At 48.3% G+C, this 19,730-nt stretch overlaps 5 protein-coding genes across 5 annotated transcripts; 3 read left to right on the plus strand and 2 right to left on the minus strand.

The window, feature by feature from the left end:
• Nucleotides 1–2,824: 2,824 nt before the first annotated feature.
• Asppvi_009742 (N-acetylglucosamine-6-phosphate deacetylase) lies at nt 2,825–4,172 on the plus strand (the record flags this gene model as incomplete). Its single annotated transcript, XM_043305590.1, has 2 exons — nt 2,825–3,196; nt 3,252–4,172. The coding sequence occupies 2 exons, from the start codon at nt 2,825–2,827 to the stop codon at nt 4,170–4,172; spliced, it is 1,293 nt and encodes a 430-aa protein (XP_043161525.1).
• An 823-nt stretch (nt 4,173–4,995) lies between these two features.
• Nucleotides 4,996–6,721, minus strand: Asppvi_009743 (GMC family oxidoreductase; the record flags this gene model as incomplete). Its single annotated transcript, XM_043305591.1, has 2 exons — nt 4,996–6,377; nt 6,475–6,721. 2 exons carry the CDS (start codon nt 6,719–6,721, stop codon nt 4,996–4,998), a joined length of 1,629 nt encoding a protein of 542 aa, XP_043161526.1.
• A 1,659-nt stretch (nt 6,722–8,380) lies between these two features.
• On the plus strand, nt 8,381–9,984 carry Asppvi_009744 (betaine aldehyde dehydrogenase; the record flags this gene model as incomplete). The annotated part of the gene is made up of 2 exons (XM_043305592.1): nt 8,381–8,865; nt 8,970–9,984. The coding sequence occupies 2 exons, from the start codon at nt 8,381–8,383 to the stop codon at nt 9,982–9,984; spliced, it is 1,500 nt and encodes a 499-aa protein (XP_043161527.1).
• Nucleotides 9,985–10,533: 549 nt separating this feature from the next.
• Asppvi_009745 (putative glucosamine-6-phosphate deaminase) lies at nt 10,534–12,124 on the minus strand (the record flags this gene model as incomplete). The annotated part of the gene is made up of 5 exons (XM_043305593.1): nt 10,534–11,397; nt 11,462–11,610; nt 11,690–11,751; nt 11,868–11,955; nt 12,067–12,124. The coding sequence occupies 5 exons, from the start codon at nt 12,122–12,124 to the stop codon at nt 10,534–10,536; spliced, it is 1,221 nt and encodes a 406-aa protein (XP_043161528.1).
• Nucleotides 12,125–13,683: 1,559 nt separating this feature from the next.
• On the plus strand, nt 13,684–16,908 carry Asppvi_009746 (putative beta-N-acetylglucosaminidase; the record flags this gene model as incomplete). The annotated part of the gene is made up of 4 exons (XM_043305594.1): nt 13,684–13,733; nt 13,942–14,060; nt 14,167–16,679; nt 16,795–16,908. The coding sequence occupies 4 exons, from the start codon at nt 13,684–13,686 to the stop codon at nt 16,906–16,908; spliced, it is 2,796 nt and encodes a 931-aa protein (XP_043161529.1).
• Between the last annotated feature and the right edge of the window lie 2,822 nt (nt 16,909–19,730).

Here is a 19,730-nt window from a genome sequence, read left to right on the forward strand (position 1 = left end):
GACAAGTGAGATGGAGTCGCGTGCTTAGCGCAAACATGGCTCTCTTGCAGTTGTATTCGATTAGTCTCGCTTAGACCGATGCTTAACAAACAATACTGGTCCTACTTGATATTAATTAATACTAGGTAGCATGTTGGCTTTCTTGAATTAGTCTTAATTTTGATCGCTGTCACCAAATAGTTTTAAACGGTATGCTCCTCTTAATAACATGCGAGCGAGATTGAAGCAAACCGCAGTACATTGGTCTCAGAAACGAAGATAAGCTGACGAGCGGACAAGCTGACAAGGCCGACCCAGTAAGAGCATAGGTATCTATCTGCGTATCTGTCTTGTGGGGATAACTGCCTCTCGAACAAGCAGTGGAACTTGTGAAGCTCTGGAAGTTCCCTCCTAATGGTTGGATTTTAGATATCTCAAGACCAGACCCAGAAGAACCAAACGAAAACCAAGGTGACGGTAACATCGGCGGCTTGCATCTGTGCAACTGCACGGATGCGGGAGGCCAGTGAGAGTCTTTTGTTGGGTCAAGTCCGATTTCTGAGGTAGTACCGGGGCACCGGTCACGGGTTTGGGTCCTCCTCGGGTCAAAGTAGTATCGGTCAGGTAATCAATTCTCCTGCTACCTTACCGACCGAGCAGTTGGCGAAATTATACCAGCTCTACTGAGGAAGATGAGATGACTTTGGATCAATAGATGCCCCCATGTAATAGAAGCTATACCCAGAATKAAAGTATGAAAAGGTTACGCAGTCAGATAATTATCTTATCGCGTACTACTTTGCTCCAAACTATCAGTGGGGTGCAAAAAGTATTCGACCACCCCTACCTTACCGCCTACTATTCTGCCAGCAGAATACCACCAAACGCGTAGATATCCATATCCATATCAATATCCATTACCTAGATCTCAACCAAAATGGGCCGTAAAGGCAAAGAATTAACCCCTCAATTACGCTCACAAATCTGTGAGCTAAAGAGTATTGGATGGAGCTATTCTAAGATTAAAGCTAAGCATCCTGAGGTGCCTCTTTCTACTATCAAATCAACTATTTTAAATAAATGAAAATGCGTTGATAATTAATCAAAACCACATTCTGGACGTCCTCACCAGATTACTAAGGAGCAGAGGGATTATCTCTATGATCTAAGTTAGTCTTCTCCTCACCTAAAGATGCAAGATCTTCTTACTGAGGTAGATGGTACTGTGAAAAAGAGGTCATTATAATATCTTCTTCAAGAACTTGGTCTTCGCAAATAGAGATAGCTTCATTAACTAGCTCTTACTAAAGAGCAAGCTTTAGCTCATCTTAACTAGGTAAATTAATATCAACACTTTACACCAGAAGATTGGGCACGTGTTAAATGGAGTGATGAGTGCTCTATTAAGAGAGGTGTTGGTATCTGACTAATATGGATATTCTAATAACCAAGAGATTAACTCTGTGAGCATGATGTCTACACTTAACAGACAGGGAAAGGTGTTAAATAGATGTTTTGGGCAGGCTTTGGTGAAGAGATATATACAGGCTTAGTCCCTCTAGATGGTGATCCAGAAGCTCCATGAGGGGGGGTATTAGGCTGGATTATAAGAGCTCTCTATTAAGTATGGCTTCCTGAGCTTACTGAGCCTGGTGATATCTTTATGCAGGATAATGCCAGAGTCCATACTGTAAGGATTGTAAGAGAGGTGCTTGAGTCCCTATAGATTAAGGTTATGGTTTGGCCTCTATACTCACCTGATCTTAATCTAATTAAGAACCTCTGGTTGCTTATGAAGGAGAAGATCTATATGCTTTATCCAGAACTGGAAGATGCACCTAATACTGAGGAAATGTGTTAATTACTTATCCATGCAGCTAAGGAGGCATGGCAAGCTATAGATACTACTATTCTTTAAAAGCTATCAAGGACCATGCCTAACCGGGTGAAGGCAGTTATTGAGGTAGATGGTTGGTATATGAAATATTAGAATGGAATCAAACTCCTTCCTAATTAGGTTTAGATAATAGTAGGCGGTAAGGTAGGGGTGGTTGAATACTTTTTGCATCCCACTGTATCTCTCTCAAGGTCTGGAAACTAAGGTTGGTACCTAAGGTCCCATCATGCCGCGGTATGGTATGGTATTACGACGGGCAGTCATTGCTCGTAATGCGTATGTTTTATTATTGTATTAGTACCAAATCTGTATGTAACAAATTGAAATCAGTTTCAACAGTATCATCCTTCTGGCTTACATAACCTGCGTGATATCAATCCCATGATGATCATCAGCTCAGACAGAAGAGGCAAGCCTGTTATCGTCCATGGATCAGCACTCCCGCATCAACTTGTTAACGTTCAAGTTTGCCCGATAAGTTCTCTTTATTAGCTAAAGGATAGCCATGCCTCAAATGACCATGTATGTCGCATCCACGTGGAGTTTGAATTGGCTTTCAGTAGCAGCAGTTAGTAGCGGTCGTACGAGTATTTCCATCCACTACCTTTTTCGACGTCACATCCCATAACGGTTTTCTTTGATCCTTCTGCCCCTCCGTCGTGGAGCAACAATGTATGGCCCTTTGATGTCACCATCATGTAGCCAGACACTATCATTATTGTCCCTCGTTTCGCTTGTCGCCTCCAAACTCTTTCCATATACATCCATGTGGGTTTCATCCTGATTTTTATCTCGATCCGCAGGTATCAAAAAATATATCCATATACTCACTCTCCTCTTTCCCGCGGTTGACTTCATCCTCAAGGCTTGGCCTACTTATAGTATAAGCGGAATACCTCCTGGTGTACATCATAGGTGTAGGAAACGAAAAGAATCAGAGCCATCATCATGCCAGGCAAAACGACGTCTACTCCGCGCATCACCAAATTCACCAACTGTCGCATCGTCAAGGGTTCTGAGCTTGTTGAACAGGATGTCTGGATCGATTCGCTGTCAGGCAAGATTCTCAAAGATCAGGAGGCTTTCTACGGATTACATCTTTCGCCAGATGAGGTCATCGACCTCGGCGGGCGTATTCTCGCTCCAGGATTGATCGATGTCCAGCTGAACGGCGCTCAGGGTTTTGACTTCTCTGTACCTCAAGCGTCCAAGGAAGAATATGATGAGGGTTTGCGCCTGGTGAACAAGGGTCTTGCCAGGACCGGTGTGACTTCATATTTGCCGACTGTTGTCAGCTCAACCCCAGAGGTTTACTGGAAAGTATGACGATCCCGCGCCCCCGAAAATCAGCAGATCTGACAAAACACTCTTGCAGGTATTGCCCTCTTTGGGCCCTTCGGGCAGCCACCATCGTCCTGAGGACGGCGCGGAATCGTTAGGAGCCCATATAGAAGGACCTTTCATTAACCCTAACCGCAATGGCATTCACAAGACCGAAGTGCTTCGTGCTGCCCGGAATTTCGAAGATCTAGAGGAGTGTTATGGGAAGGATAATCTCACCGGAAGCTCCAAGTCAGTCAAGATGATTACAGTCGCCCCTGAGGTGGGAAACATGATATCGACCATCCCCTCATTGACCTCCGCCGGAATCGTCTGCTCGGTCGGTCACTCGGATGCGACATACGAACAAGCGCTCTCAGCGACCACAGCGGGAGCTACAATGGTCACGCATATGTTCAATGCGATGCGTCCCTTCTACCACCGGAACCCCGGCATTTTCGGACTGCTGGGCCAGAGCGAACACTGCAGGCCCTTCTACGGCATCATCGCCGACGGTATCCATCTCCACCCGACCTCGATCAAGATCGCATACAACGCCCATCCGGACGGGTTAGTCCTCGTGACCGATGCAATGAAGCTCTGCGGCCTTCCCGACGGTGTCTATGACTGGACGAACGGCGAGCGCATCGTTAAGACGGGAGCCCGGTTGACTCTGGAGGGATCCGACAAGATCGCAGGTAGTTCTGCCACCCTGATCGAGTGCATCAACAACTTCCGGCGTTGGTCTGGCGCCTCTATAGCCGATGCCATTAACGCTGCCACGGCGACTCCGGCGCGCTTACTGGGGTTACAAGGCGTCAAGGGTTCCCTAGACAGCGGTGCAGATGCGGACCTCGTCGTGCTGAGCGAGGAGGATGACCCCTACTCGCCCACACTAACTGTCTGCCAGGTGTGGAAACGGGGAGTCAAGATCCATGACACTGATAAGGGAGTAACGTCTATGACTACAGTATGAAGCAGACACACTAGCATATTCGTTCCTTTCTTTCTATTTTTTTTTATGATTCTTTTTTGAAACTTAACGTCTGGCTATTGCTCCGAATATCGTGCACACCTCCTTCCGACCTCGACTAGCATACTTTGGCTCTGCTGTGGATTTTACTGCTCCCCAGTCTTTCATCTTTCTGTTTTCTGGCGTTGTGCCCTGTATCCGATCCGGAGATTCCGATGAATTATCTTGCGCCACAAGGGCCCTCTGTCCTCTTTAGCCCCGTGCAGCAAGTACAACAACTATAGATATGAGGATAAAGATATTCTGAGACTATAAACTAGATTTAAAGACAATACATCATTAGACTTGTTTGTCGGCTCCTCTTAAATGTATTAGTGGTCGTATTTTGTGATATTTCTTGTCTATTTCTCTTTCGTCACCTATTGGTATGTACAGCATATCTTTCCTACCTGTGAGAGTTACTGTCTGGAGACAATATCTAAAGACGGCAGCCAGCATCTGTACACAAAAAGCCATCATGCAATCCAGGCCAACACCATGCTAAAGAGCATCATATTTGAACACTTTTTTCTTTTTTCTTTCCTTTTTTTTTGCGTGCCTTTCTTAACCCAGTGATTCCTACACCAGCACACCACCCAAACTTTGCACCACTCATGATCCCGCATGAAGTCAGCTGCCTTATGGAATATTATTGATGGGCGAAGTCAGGCATCTCAACCACAAAAATGAGAGTGCTTTACCAACTATGAACCATTCTGCATGGCCCCGCGCATCCCATATACCAGAAATGCACAAGCAAACCCACTAGCTTGGAAAACAAGGCCTTCTACAGCCTGGGCTGTTCCCGACTCCAGCCTGCCTCTTCGGCGATCAGCTCGGCGGCGCGTTCTCCGATAGCCAGCACAGTCAGCATCGGGTTGATGGTAGTCATCTCAGGGAAGACTCCAGCGTCCGCAATACGGGCATTCTTCAGGCCACGGATTTTGAGCTGGTGGTCAACGACAGCCATTGGATCGCGGGAAATATCTCCCATCTTTGTGGTACCAGCAGGGTGGTAAACTGTGTGAGCCACACGGCGACCGTACTCGGACAACTCCTCATCAGTCTGGACCTGAGGTCCGGGCGCCACCTCACGCTTAATCCAATCCTTGAACGGAGCCTGCTGGGCAATCTGACGCGCGGCCTTAAGACCAGCCACGATTGTCGCGGCGTCGTAGCCCTCGGGGTCAGTGAAGTAGCGGAAATCCAAAGCTGGCTTCACGGAGGGGTCTGCCGAGGTCAGGTAGAGACGACCACGAGAGCGGGGGCGAGGAATGTTGGGTGTCATGCAAAAGGCATCAACAGGGGTTTCATAGCCCAGACGGGACGTGTTGAGACAGAAGGGAATCTGGTAGCAATGCATCATGATATCTGCTGCACGGCCATCAGAGCCAGCCGCATTGGGAGCTTCGCGCCGCAGGAAGATGCCCGCATCCGAATCCATTGTAGTCTGATTGGGGGGGACAGGACGGTTGAGCTCCCAAATAATAATACTCTCTGGGTGATCGAGGAGGTTTTCACCCACACCAGGCAAATCCTTGACGACCGGAATCCCAAGAGAACTCAGCTGCTCACGCGGTCCCAGACCGGAAAGGAGCATCAATCGCGGGGTATCGACAGCACCTGCACAAAGAATAGTTTCCTTCTTGGCTCGCAAAGTGTGTTTGACACCGGATTGCAGAGTCACGTCAACACCGGTGACAGTGTCTCCTTCGACATTCACGCGAGACACCCACGCATTGGTAAGGATTGTCAAGTTGGGGCGCTTCTCCTCACCGCGCAGAATAGGGTGGATGTATGCCACACTAGCACTGCTGCGACGGCCATCATCTGGATTGTACGAGACGGAGAAGAAACCAACACCCTCCGTCAGTTCACCCTTGGAGCGGATTTCCTTGTTGAAATCGTGGATGATGGGAATGTTCATGGCAGTCGAGCAAGCCTGCACCCAGTCCTTGCACAGCTGGTTTCTGTGACGGCTGTGAACGGGCTGGACAGTGTTCCGCAGGTTGTCGAGGACGCGAGTAAAAGTCTCAAAGGACCAGCCCTTGCAACCCTGCTCCTCCCATCTTCTGCAGTCATACTCGAAGGGGCGGAAGGAAATGAGAGTGTTGTGGCTGGAACAACCACCCAAGACCTTGGCACGAGAGTGACGGATATGGCTGTTGCCTGAAAATGCAGGAAAGACGGTCAGTGGCTGACGACATTGCTAACTAGTCCGCAAGGGATGTGAGGATAGAACACGGAATGTGCGAAGGATACACACCCATTGGCTGCTCTGTGGTAGGATAGTCATAATCCAGCTCGCCTCCCAGGAGGTTGAGCCATTCCCGCAGGTTAAGGACTCTATCATCCATGAAGTCACTGGGGCCACCCTCAATGATTAGAATTCGCTTATTGGGCAAGTACTGAGCCAGCCGACTAGCAATGACACAGCCGGCCGTGCCACCGCCGACAATAACATAGTCATAGCTATTGACGTCGGATGCAGGGAAATCGTTTGTGGTGGCCATGTCGAATGATAATGATGGAATGATTCAACGGCTCTTCTACTGGTGCGGAGAACAAACCCGGGGTGATTTGGTGAGGAAATAAGAGGACTCCAGCACCTCTGGAGACTGGCAAGAGAGACGAGACTAGGTGAAAAGGGCGGAAGAGGCAATGAGACTGTTCAAAAAGATAAAAGAAAAAAAGCGTAGAATCATAACGGAATTCTGATAGATTTTAAATTGAAAGGACGGAATTAAGTTAGAGACACGGGCCTCAGGTGTCCAGGCGGCTATCCATCCGTTCGCCGCCAATCCTTTTCCTCGTTTCCCTCTTCCCTAACTATTCCCCACCACAAGATAGGTGCCGAAATGAGGATCAGCCAATCGAAGACAAAATACTTCTTATCCCCAGAAGGAGGCAGGCCATATTAGATAATGGAAACACGGTTTAATATGGCCTGATACTGGTTCGGATTGGACTATCATTGTCGTTTTCCGCTTCGATGGTTGATCAACCGCACCTAGAGGTAATGTAAGTACCTTACTACATCGATCTGCATGCTGAGTGAAGACTATGCAGGTACTTAGAAGAGCTCCCTCCGTACTGGAGTAGGCACCTCATCACCGGCCGCGTTCCTTTTCATATTTTAAGTACGACTGTACCCGCGGGTTGTGATTTTTGGTCAGACACAAGATGGCGCTCGACGTCATCGAACGACTCCACGGCCCACACGACTCACGAGGACTTTGAGACTAAGACGACGCCACGATCCACGAACTCACACTAAGACAGTCACACTAATTCATTAACGGTTTGAACATCCTACGGACTCTCGTCACTGTGTTAGATCCTGGATCTTATTACCCGCTTGGTATATGATAATGACAGCACTATTGTGCATGAGTTCTTTTTCCCTAAAAGATCGTTATTTACTGGAGAACTCTGCTAATTATGTCCAAATGGAGTAGTAAAATGCAAGAGTGTTCACTTCATTAAGACGACGCTATTTGAATATCGGTCTTGTCCCGTGTTTCCTATTGGAGGCCATTCCTTAATTTCCCCATCCATTCCAGCCTCTGTTTAGCTTTTGACGCTGTTTGACCATCGCGTGGCTAGTCCTAGACCATCAAAACTTGGTTTCATTATTGAGCAGTATGTACGGAGTAAAACTGTACTGCCCCAGCACCCGGGAATGATTGTGGATTGCCCTCCTCAAATACGGAGTACTTCAGCGCAGTGCCTCTTAGAGGATAGATTGGAGTAATTGACTGCCTATAAGATAGTGTCGGCTGTTGATTCTGCTACTATTACGGAGCACTGAGACAACAGGACCTTTTCGGATGCTCGGAAGGAAAAATCAACCACGATCTCACACGCCTTCTGTTGACCAATGGGTCAGTTGTGGAGGTGGTTTAGTGGTCGTAGCCACAGCGGAGCCTGTCCTCGTCAAATGAAGAGGGGGCGGAGTTATGAGGCGGTCTGATTCAGATATGAATACATCGCTGGTCAAGAATGAGGCTAACTATCCGCACCTAGCTGCGGAGTACGATCAATACTTCTCTAATACTCTGAGCAACCTGCCCGCTACACACGGAGCCAAGTATCTATCCTTGGATCCTATTTCAATTTTTACGTCGTGATAGCCCGGTACAAATTTCCAGCGGCCCTCAACCAAAAAGAAAATGACGGATCTCCCTTTCCCTCCTCGTCACCCATATTACGACGGAAAAATCCAGTCGGCTTCGTCTGGTCGGACTTTTCGCACAGTCAACCCTTCCGACAATACGCCACTAGCTGAAATCCATGTTGCTTCAAATTCTGATGCAGATGCGGCCATTGCAGCTGCTGATCGCGCGTTCCCCTCATGGTCGCAAACCCCTCATATCGCTCGTGCGCGCATCCTACAAAAGGCCGCGGCGTTGCTGCGGGAGAGAAATGACGAACTCGCGCGTCTCGAAACTCTAGATTCTGGCAAGGCCTATTCGGAGACAAGCACAGTCGACATCGTCACTGGTGCAGATGTATTGGAATACTATGCCAACCTGGTAGGAGGAGGCGGTCTCAATGGCGAGACGACACAGTTGAGAGAAGATGCCTGGGTCTTCACCAAGAAGGCGCCGCTGGGAGTCTGCGTTGGCATTGGCGCATGGAATTATCCTCTCCAGATGTAAGTACTTTCATTGTTCTTGATCAGACGAGCGCGCAAAACCTATCACGTCTGGTTGTCTCTCTTTTCTCTACCGAGCTTAGCAATTGACAAATGTGACACAGTGCTCTCTGGAAATCAGCACCGTGTCTTGCGGCTGGAAATACCATGGTGTACAAGCCTAGTGAATATACGCCCCTTCATGCGCAGATGCTGGCTGAGATCTACCGGGAAGCTGGACTTCCCCCTGGGGTCTTCAATGTTGTCTATGGCGCTGGGGATGTGGGTGCTTATTTGACCGCTCACCGCCTGATCGCCAAGGTCAGCTTCACGGGCCAGGTATCAACAGGAATGAAGGTGGCCGGCTCGGCGGCCGGACAAATGAAGTACGTCACGATGGAGCTAGGAGGCAAGAGTCCGTTGCTCATCCTACCTGATGCGGACCTTGAGAATGCAGTAAATGGAGCTATGATGGCCAATTTCTTTAGTACAGGCCAGGTTTGCACTAATGGGACTCGGGTGTTCGTCCCAAGAAGCATGAAGTCTGCTTTTGAGAAGGCTCTTCTGGGCAAAATGCAATATATCCGCCCCGGGCCTTTGTTTGACAACGCAACCAACTTCGGACCCTTGAGTTCCGCCCTCCATCTCGAAAAGGTAACCTCGTACATTCGTCATGGCATTGAGACGGACAAGGCAACGCTCCTCTATGGTGGGCTGGGAAAGCCCTCCCTTCCAAAGGAATTGGAGAATGGGTTCTGGGTGCGGCCAACTGTCTTCACGGACTGCACCGATTCCATGCAGATTGTCCAGGAAGAGATTTTTGGGCCGGTCATGTCGATTCTGTACTACGATACAGTCGAGGAAGCCGTTAAGCGTGCGAATAACACTGAGCTTGGCCTTGCGGCTGGAGTCTTTACACGAGACCTGAATATGGCGCATCGTATCATCGACCAGCTCCAAGCAGGCATTACATGGATCAACACCTGGGGTGAGAGCCCTGCCGAGATGGCTGTGGGTGGCTGGAAGAAGAGTGGTGTTGGCGTCGAGAACGGCCGCAGAGGTATCGAAGCTTGGGTGAGGAACAAGAGTACGCTGGTGGATATGAATGGACAGGTTGCTACTGTCTTTGCGAAATTGTAATCCAAGATGAATGAAAATGTACAAATTGTCCACTAAAGGAGCTTTGTATCAAGTATCTTGGTCAAGAAAAACTGTACCATTCTCATCGCAGACATCGAAAACGGATTTTGGAGCAAAGCTCACAATAAATTTTCAGCGCTGTTGTTCATTTTGTCTTCTATGTATAAGCTACCTCAATACAGGCAACTTAGGTATCTGTGTACTTGGAACTAGCGTTACAACATTCATAGATCGGCGGGATATATAAAAACAGACAGAGCAAGCACACCAACTGAGACGATCATCAAGAGCCAACTCTATACGCAGTAAGTGGCTGCTATGCCAAGCGAACAAATACATCTATGAAGAAAGCAAGATCGGCCTATACGACACAAGAAATTCAAAATATGACAGACAGTCGTCAGCAACGGCGCATCGCGAACAAGTCTGCTGCATGTCCACCCTAAGTCCTTGAACCTTCAAACAATAGCAAATCCTCTCACGGAGTTGTCCAACAATTTTGTTCCCAATAGATTGTAGCAATCTGAGTCACGAAGCTTGCGACTCCCTTCAATGAGATACACCTCTCGCGCCCATCCGATCGAACATCATGTCGGCTTTGAGCGTCGAATCCAACCCGCCAATGGCGGAGTCCACCATTCGAGAAGACATACTGTCAGGAGTCAATTCATCTTCCTCTACTGAGCCTTGAAACTCTGTGTTGATCCTCAGGTCCTTCGGGGCTTTGGGAGGTGTTGACGCGGGAGTGAGCTGCTGCGGCAATTTGCTCGCCCCCAATGGAGCAGGCACATAGGTCCTTGGCCGATAGACAAGTGGCGGGCCTTGCGTACGAGCATCTGTACCAGACTGCTCGATTGACTCGAAATAACGGACTGTCTTGACCTTCAACTCCAAGGTAGCATCGCGGTCGCAAACTACGAGTGGGTGTTGATGCAACTGCAGCGCTGACAGTGTCCACATGTGATTAACACCACCCTCGAGGCCCTTCTTCAACGCAAGAGCTTTGTGAGCGCCCGTTGCCACGATGACCACTTCCCTGGCCTCCATTATAGTCTGAATGCCAACCGTCAAAGCCATGCGGGGAACTTTGTCAACATCGTTGCCGAAAAATCGCGAGTTCGCGAGGATTGTATCGTACGCCAACGTCTTCACCCTGGTTCGACTGCTCAACGAGGATCCCGGCTCATTGAAGGCAATATGGCCATCAGCTCCAACGCCGCCTAAGAAAAGTTCGATGCCGCCATAGCCAGCGATGCGGGCTTCGTAGGAAGCACATTCGGCAGTCAGATCTGGGGCGTTGCCATCTAAGATGTTGATATTTTGCGGTGGAATGTCGACGTGCGAGAAAAAGTGCTTGTACATGAAGCTGTGATAGGATTCGGGGTGGTCACGAGGTAAACCCACATACTCGTCCTGAGTTGATCAGCATATGGCAGGATACAAAGAGTCATAATAATAATATAAATGAGGAAAATACCATATTAAACGTCACGACATTTTTGAAAGATATTTCACCTGCCCGGTGGCGTTGCACAAGTGTCTTGTATATAATCTCGGGGCTGCTGCCAGTGGGAAGACCCAGTACGAAAGGGCGATCCTGAGTAGGTTTGAAAGTCTTGATACGACCTATCGAGTAGCGGAAAATTAAGAGTTAGAGATATAACCAAGCAAGCCGCACATCGACTAGATGGAAGGTTGATCGTACTGATCATATAGTCGGCGATATATTCCGACGCCTGCTGAGCGTTCTCCCTGATGATAACTCTCCTACAGACGTGTCAGAACGCACAGAGAAGGCTTCTTTTTCTTTATCTCCCATCTTGAAAACACCCCTTGACGTCTCGACGAAAGTGGCAGAAGGCAGAAGTAGAAAGTATACTTACATGGTGTTTGTTATCTGTAGTCGTACGTCACTCCTCCAGAAAAAGTTTAGGCGATAAGGCCGATAAGATGGCAGGGCTGAGACCCGTACTATCAGAGCTGGTTATGACAAGAAAGGCTTCGTTCGCGGTCAGGAAAGTAGAATGGATCTATCGCGCCGTGTGTGAGAGAATTAGATATAAAGGTATGTCCAACTTGGACAAAGAAGGGTGCTGATAAAGTAGCCGTCTGCCATGAAGGATTTTAATGTTCGCCCCATCTTCCACGGATCTGTTGCAACTCAGCCTGTCAATCTGGATCGGCTTGTGGAGTATGACAGGATGACACCTCCCACCTATGGACGGATTTCGATATATCGTATTGTATAGATTACTACTACAAGGTACTTCCTCTTCTTGAGCAGCGTCCAACTCATGATACTACAAAGTATGATTGTTCATGGCCCTCCTGAACTGATGACACTGGCCTACGGACCATGGCCATGGTAGCAAAGCCCCTAGAATCGCCCTTTCCATTTAAAATGCGCCCATTTGCTTTGTACTATACGAGAAAGAGTCCGCGGTTCAACCGCTGCAGATGACGCACCACCATCCATTGAGTGTGATGTCAACGCCTCAAGAGGCGTAACCAATCGGGAAGGGGAATGAGGAAATGTGAAAACCATTTGGTTATCAATAAGAGGCAAGATATGATAAGTCGGGTTGGACGGAAAGGTTCCATCTGACTGGCGATCGACCTGACGTTACAAAAAGAGGTGGCAGACGAAACAGGTGACCTTGGGAGCCATAGTCGACTTGATCCGAGAGAAAGATATTCTGATAGGGAAGTGTCAGAAACCCCGGCCTTATCGAGTTACTACTGATATGTATTAGGTGCTCTTTACTTTTTGACGAACGAGTCCACTGTTGCATTCGGCATCGGATGGAAACCCGGGGAAGAGTGCAACCTTATGTTAGCCTGGCTGTGGCGTTGCATACAGTTTCATTCACGGAAAGTCTGGCTTGTCTGTAACGGACTGAATCGCACATACATTCGTTCTGTTCTGTATTGTAAAGCTGAGGTAATGTATGTTACAGCATTGAATTACGGAATCTGATGACTGTAAGGTACTCCATACAGTACAGTGTGCGAAGAAAGGCATGGAGCTTCAGCTCTCACGTGATAAGGCCTCTTAGTCATAACCTCGCCAAGAATCATTATTGAGACACGAGTCTCGATCGAGGGGAAAAACAATGGGCCATCAGTGCTTTCTCTCCTTTCCTCGGACGATTTCTTACTAGGAGACCGCACACAGTTCTTTGCCGACTTCCCCGTCAGGCAAGGCTGTACTAATATTGTGCAGTTCACCGGTAACCATTGGAGAAACTCACGCCGAGTGCCCCATCCCCATCCCCGTCATCTTCTGTGCTAGGCCATCTCTAAAGGTATTATCTGGCCCCCATTAAGCCGACGGAGTACCGAGCACGCTAGCCATAATCAATAATATCGGTTGTACCTTATCGACCGTCCTAGCCTCCTGGGTGAGGTAACTAAAGTGCTTCGAAGCTGAGAATATGAGCTTTCTAGCAAGGTAGCTTACCTGACATTACCACCAGCTCACGCGCGCCTGGGGGACCAGCCAGTTGGATTTCAGCATCAGGAGCTTAATTCAATTGCCGTATTTGGCTACTCCCAGTCGGCTTCCGACGACGTTTGCGGTTATCGTGGCACAACACCACGCCCATTTCCATCATCCACAACACTCTGGAATCTTTGACAGGTCATCTTACTCTCCACTCCCTTCAGCTTTGCACTTGCATTCCTCAACCAAGGGCCCTGATGGCCCCGAAAGAGGATATGCTGCCCCCTGGCTGGGAGGATCTAGACAGGTAGGAAATAAATGTCTCAGCCATTTGTTTGTTGTTTTCTTCTTAATTGTCCGTCGTCACTGTATTACATGGTCTAGATTTGGTCTCTCAAGCATAATTGATTATGTTTTCTCTGGGCCTTCCGTTTATACTTCTCTGCCCGTACAGTTTGCTTGACAACTGAATAATGGCTGACTGTTTGGTCTCCCCCCTTGCGTCCTGTTTACAGGCAGATGGGGCAGCTCTTCATGATGGGCTTCGATGGGACGTCCGTCAATCCTCAAATTCGCTCTCTTATCGAGAATTACCATCTGGGCTCGGTTCTGTTGACAGCCAAGAACTTAAAATGTATTGTCACTCCTATCATTTTTCTCTTCCCTTCGAGCACCTCTTTATTGACCACTTATCAAAGAGATTCCACCTTCCTTTTGCTAACAAAACGAATCGCGAGCAGCTGCGGAAGAGGCAACGCGGCTGGTCCTTGAGCTACAAACAATCGCCCGAGATGCTGGCCATCCCGTGCCTTTACTTATCGCCTTGGATCAGGAAAACGGCGGCGTGAACAGCCTGTACGATGAAATCTACATTCGACAGTTCCCCAGCGCAATGGGAATCGCAGCAACCGGTTCAAAGTCACTGGCTCATGATGTCGCTTACGCTACGGCCCAAGAACTCAAAGCCGTAGGGGTCAACTGGATCCTGGGCCCTGTATTAGATGTGTTGACTAACGTACGAACCCAGCCTTTGGGCGTGCGCACTACCGGCGATGATCCCCAGGAGGTGTCACAATATGGCGTTGAGTTCATGAAAGGCTACAAAAAAGCAGGATTGGTGACATGTGGCAAACATTTTCCGTCCTATGGTAACCTTGAATTCCTCGGATCTCAAGCAGACGTTCCCATCATCACCGAGTCGTTGGAACAGCTCAGCTTGACAGCGCTGGTCCCATTCCGCAATGCCATAGTCCACGGTTTAGATTCGATGATGGTGGGAGGTGTCTCTATGTCGTCTGCCGGCGTAAATGTCATGCATGCTTGTTTAAGTGAGCAGGTAGTCGATGACCTGCTGCGGAAAGATCTGAAATTCAATGGTGTGGTGGTTTCTGAGTGTTTAGAGATGGAGGCTCTCACTCACAATATCGGTGTCGGCGGCGGAACAGTGATGGCGAAGAATGCGGGCTGTGATATCATCCTCTTGTGCAGATCCTTTCCGGTGCAACAGGAAGCGATCAATGGTTTGAAGCTCGGGGTGGAGAACGGCATCATTGGTCGGGCTCGCATAGAGCAATCTTTGCGCAGGGTTTTGAAGATGAAGGCGAAATGCACATCTTGGGAGCAAGCCCTGAACCCGCCAGGACTGCCATCTCTAATGCAGATGCAACCATCTCATACCGGCCTCTCCAAACGGGCATATAACAACTCTATTTCAGTTGTACGTGATAAGCAGAATCTGCTTCCGCTGTCCACCATCATTGAGCCCAACGAGGAATTGCTACTTTTGACTCCGTTAGTCAAGCCATTGCCCGCATCAGCAGTCTCTCGTTCGGTGACGGAGCACATGAATCTCTCTCTCGACCCGATTGCTTCAGATAGAACTGCCTCTGTGCTGAGCGGCGAGAGTGTCTTCAAGGAACTGGGGCGTTCTCTCTCGCGTCAAAGAAGTGGTCGCGTTCTACATACATCTTACACGGCGAATGGCGTCCGACCAATTCACGAAAATTTAATAGATCGGGCTAGTGCCGTCATTGTCGTCACTGCAGATGCAAACAGGAACCTATACCAGCATGGCTTTACGAAACATGTCTCTCTAATCTGTAGGTCTCAGTTTACTCCATCGGGAGAGCCGCGAGAGAAGCCTATGATCGTCGTCGCCGCTAGTTCTCCATATGATTTTGCTATGGATGCATCCATTGGTACCTATGTCTGCACTTACGATTTCACAGAGACCGCCTTGGAGGCGTTGGTCAAAGTTCTCTATGGAGAATTGACACCCAAAGGCTCATTGCCGGGTTCTATCAGCCGCAGCCAGAAGCTCCATCAAGCGCGGCAGCACTGGCTTGTGGAAAATTGGAATGAAGAAAGAGATGCTCAATCCTTGGAGACTTTACTTGATGCAGTCAGAGCGGATTGCCCGCAGGGTCAGCGTTCTGAGCTGCTAGGTGTGACATCCAGCAGCTTCTTATTACGAAGAGAAGAAATTGATGAGGCCCACTTTGTTGTACGAAACAGCAGTACACAGGCTTTGTACGGATTTTGCTCGACTTATTTCTTCAGGTCGACGGGCACAGGCGTTATTGGATCTTTGATTGTTGATCCTGCAAGACGGAAATTGTCGATTGGGAACTCACTGCACAACCGCGCAATTCGAACACTTCTTCAGCGAAAGGGAATGAGGAGGTTTCAGCTGGGTTCCCGACTCCCAGGCATATACCTAGGCATTCCTTCTTCCAATCCAGTGGAGCGTAAGAGGTTACGCCAGTGGTTTGCCAACCTGGGCTGGAACACTGCCCTTTCGCGGCCGGTTTGCAGTGTGGTGCTGCGGAATCTTCCAACATGGACGCCGCCTGATGGCCTCATACAGGGGTTGAAAAATGCTGACGTCTCTTACGACCTTGTTCATGGATGGGATTACGCGGAGCCTATCCTTGATCACATCAAGACGAATTCTCGACAAGGACTGATTGATATATACAAGATTGCTTTGGGAGGAGCACCAAACTGTGGCATAATCAGGGCCACGCGGCCGAGCGACGGAGCAATTTTGGGTACTGTGGTGATATACAACGGGCGTTCGCCATTAGCAGAGTATATGCCTGTGCTGAAAGCCACACAATCGTCGAGCGGAGGCATATCGTCCCCAGTGATCTCTCCGTCTGTTGGCGAGTATGCTACGGTGATGCAGGGGCTCATATTGCTGGGCATCAAGCAAATTCGGAGACAAGGTGCAGAGGCCGTTGTCATTGACTGCGTAAGTTCAAATTCTTTTTTTTTTATCCAGCGTTCCAAGTATTCCGTTCGCTCTCGCGGCGGACGCGTTAAGTTTGCATCTCAATATGCAGTATGTTAACAGATTATCTTTACAGGTTGATGGCGACAGCAATTTCGATTGCCTGTCTGGAATGGGCTTCAGCATGCTGCATAGCTTCGAGGAAGTGAACTGCGATGCAGCAACCTGGACCATGATGCCACCGACGTGAACGAAGTCAAAGCTTTTTCTGCCTCTTGACTGCCATCTTTCTCTTTGCTATGACTTTGATGATATCCCTTTACTTCATCTTTCTCCTTTTTTTTTACTATTGGACATGTTCTTGTCTGATTGACCTCGAAATAGTCCTATCCCTGCCATAAGTTATTTTCTTTCCGCAAGAATTGGGGCGGCCGTCTGGCTGTTCTCGTACACGACCTCACAGGGACTCGTTTCGTCTTCTTCTATGTCTATATGTATATATTCTCACTTCTTGTCTTTCCCCTACTATGTTCGCCATTCTATCGCATGCCCCCGTTGTCCGACAAATTGGCCTTGCCTTGATGCCAAGGAACTTGATCAGCAGCGACGAGCATGAATGTATATATCACCAAGGGCCTGTCGAAGAGGTTGCCGGAAGCAACTTCTGAGGAGAACAGGGAAATATGTAAGATGCGTCATCTAGAGTATCAAGAAAAGCCACTTTAGAGCACTAGTACGTTGCTTACACATTGGAAGGATCAACATGAAGTGACTGAGATGGACGAATTTCTGCACGTTTTAGCTTTTGCTAAGGTCAAAGCCACCAAGTGAGATCTAGGAACCAGGTTTGTGGGAAGGAGAGGGTGAACGCCGTGATTTGGGACGTTTCAGTTCCTTTCAGACGGCAGGGGATTAATTCAGAGGATGCCCCTGTTGAAGGCCGTACGCAGGAAAGGTTCCATCTTATGCCCTTCTCGCTGCCTTGCAAATGAGCCGAAGACACCCAGAAAAGCCCCTCCTGGAGCAAGTCTAGAACAGGACCTTGTCAATCTTTTGCTAGCTCCAGCTGGCTGTCACTTGCAAAACTTCAACCGAGTCTGAACCGTGATGGATCTGTGGCTACGAGATAGAATGAGTGATTGCTCGAGCTGAGCTTCAAGTAGGAATCTATTTCCCACTCGAGGGCCTACTTCTTTTCGTCCGTTCAATGTTTTGAAATGAGACATCTGTTGTCCTCGGAGCCGAGGGACAGTTCCTAACAAACGAAAATCGAGGCTTTCATGGAGTCGAAGTCCGGCAGACAGAAGTCCCAGCTTAATCCGGCGTGCACTCTCGACGGTTCGAGACTTCCCGCCCAACAGCCGGCGCCCCAGCCGGGACTTAATCTTCGCAGGATCAAGGACAGGAAATATTTGTGGACTGTAGACGTTTCGGGGGTGTCCAATGACAGCTGGGACTAGTAAAATGATGATTAAATCACGAAGGAAATGGAAACTATGTTGTTTTCGGAGAATCAGGCTTTGTCATGATTTGAGATGTACCCGGCTGCTTGCGGCCATGCTGCAGTGACTTGTTTGACGTTTGCGGGGCCTTTGGGATCATTGAAAGCAATCCGCTGTCACACAGGGACAATGAGGACTAGGCAGATGGAGTCTTGACCAAGATCATAGTCATGCCTGGAATGGCCCTTGAAACACAGAGGAGGGGAGAGCACATGAGTTATTTTGACAGATCAGCAGCGGCTCGGTGGACCAATCCTTCGACTACCACCGTCTTTGACGGGAGATGACAACCGAACCACTGAATTCCTTAGCATCAGACTAAAGAAAATCATGCAGATCCTCGGAAAGTTTCACAGTTTCACATCAGTTCCACTGAGCTAAAGAGATCGGCTAGTATGGAGTACTCGGTATCGAGGCTCGTGTAGACGAAATACCAGCCATACAGACTACCGTGGCTTTCCTTCTCCCTCCGCAAATCAATCCTGTCTAAAGGATTATTAGTAAGAGGGGAGACATGACTATCTAGTGCAAGACTGCATGATTCTAGATGATTGGGTTCTATCTATGATTGGTTCAATAAGCAAGTGTGCAATCATGCTCTGGCAAGAGGTTAGCCCGAATCTGGATAATGCAGACAATAATGGCTGCGGCCAACGTTATGAAGGAGGAAATAGGTCAAAGTTTAAAATCCCCTCCTTGAGCAATGGTCCCTAGGCCCACTGAACAAATTTGCTTGTGATAGTACCACTCGGTATCTAGGCCATATCCACTATACGGAGTACTTGAGAGTTTTTAGCAGATAAGGGATGATACTCTCCAGCAAGGCTTATTATTCTAGTATTAGGATACTTAATTTCTCTTGGCAGACAACCACAATTGTTACATAAACTGCCTGATATCGAATCGTAGAGATCAGCGTACAACGAGGTAGATAAGAAAGCGGATTGCAGCCTAGCAGCACTCGGTAGACTGCAGATTGCAGAAAAGCTGCGTGAGGAGGGGTAAGACGATGAACAAGCATGATTCTAGAAATTTACTATAACAGGCAATCAACTGATGATCGAGTCCCCGTGGCGATGTGTATTTGCTTCAATGTACACATCAACGAGGCATTCATGCATCCATGCTTGTAAGCTCAGTACTGTACTCCATCATAATGTTACGACCATGATTATGTACCACGGCCTTCGCATCTTACCGACCCCTTTTAAATTTCTTAAAACTTTGAGGACGGGAATGGCCGACAGAGTTGAATGAAGGCCCTTGGGGTTGTGGGCTTGTGGCTAATCCGGCAACGCCGCCTTGTCTGATCTGAGACACACAGCTGAACCCAGCCAATAAAAAGGTAGTTGGTAGAAGCCTGATTTTGGCCCCCATCATGTCGACCTCAATATATTGAATAATAAATAATATAATACAGCGTATGTACTCCGTACTGTACTTAGGTCCTTCACACCAATGTATGTGTTGATGATAAATAATTGTACAAAAACGGTAGTGAAAGGAGAGTTATTTTGAAGAGCTCATTGAATAAAGGGCACAAAAAAAAAAAAAAAAAAAAAAAAAAAAA

The sequence above is a fragment of the Aspergillus pseudoviridinutans genome (genome assembly GCF_018340605.1).
Source record: "Aspergillus pseudoviridinutans IFM 55266 DNA, scaffold_7, whole genome shotgun sequence".
Taxonomy (NCBI): Eukaryota; Fungi; Ascomycota; class Eurotiomycetes; order Eurotiales; family Aspergillaceae; genus Aspergillus; species Aspergillus pseudoviridinutans.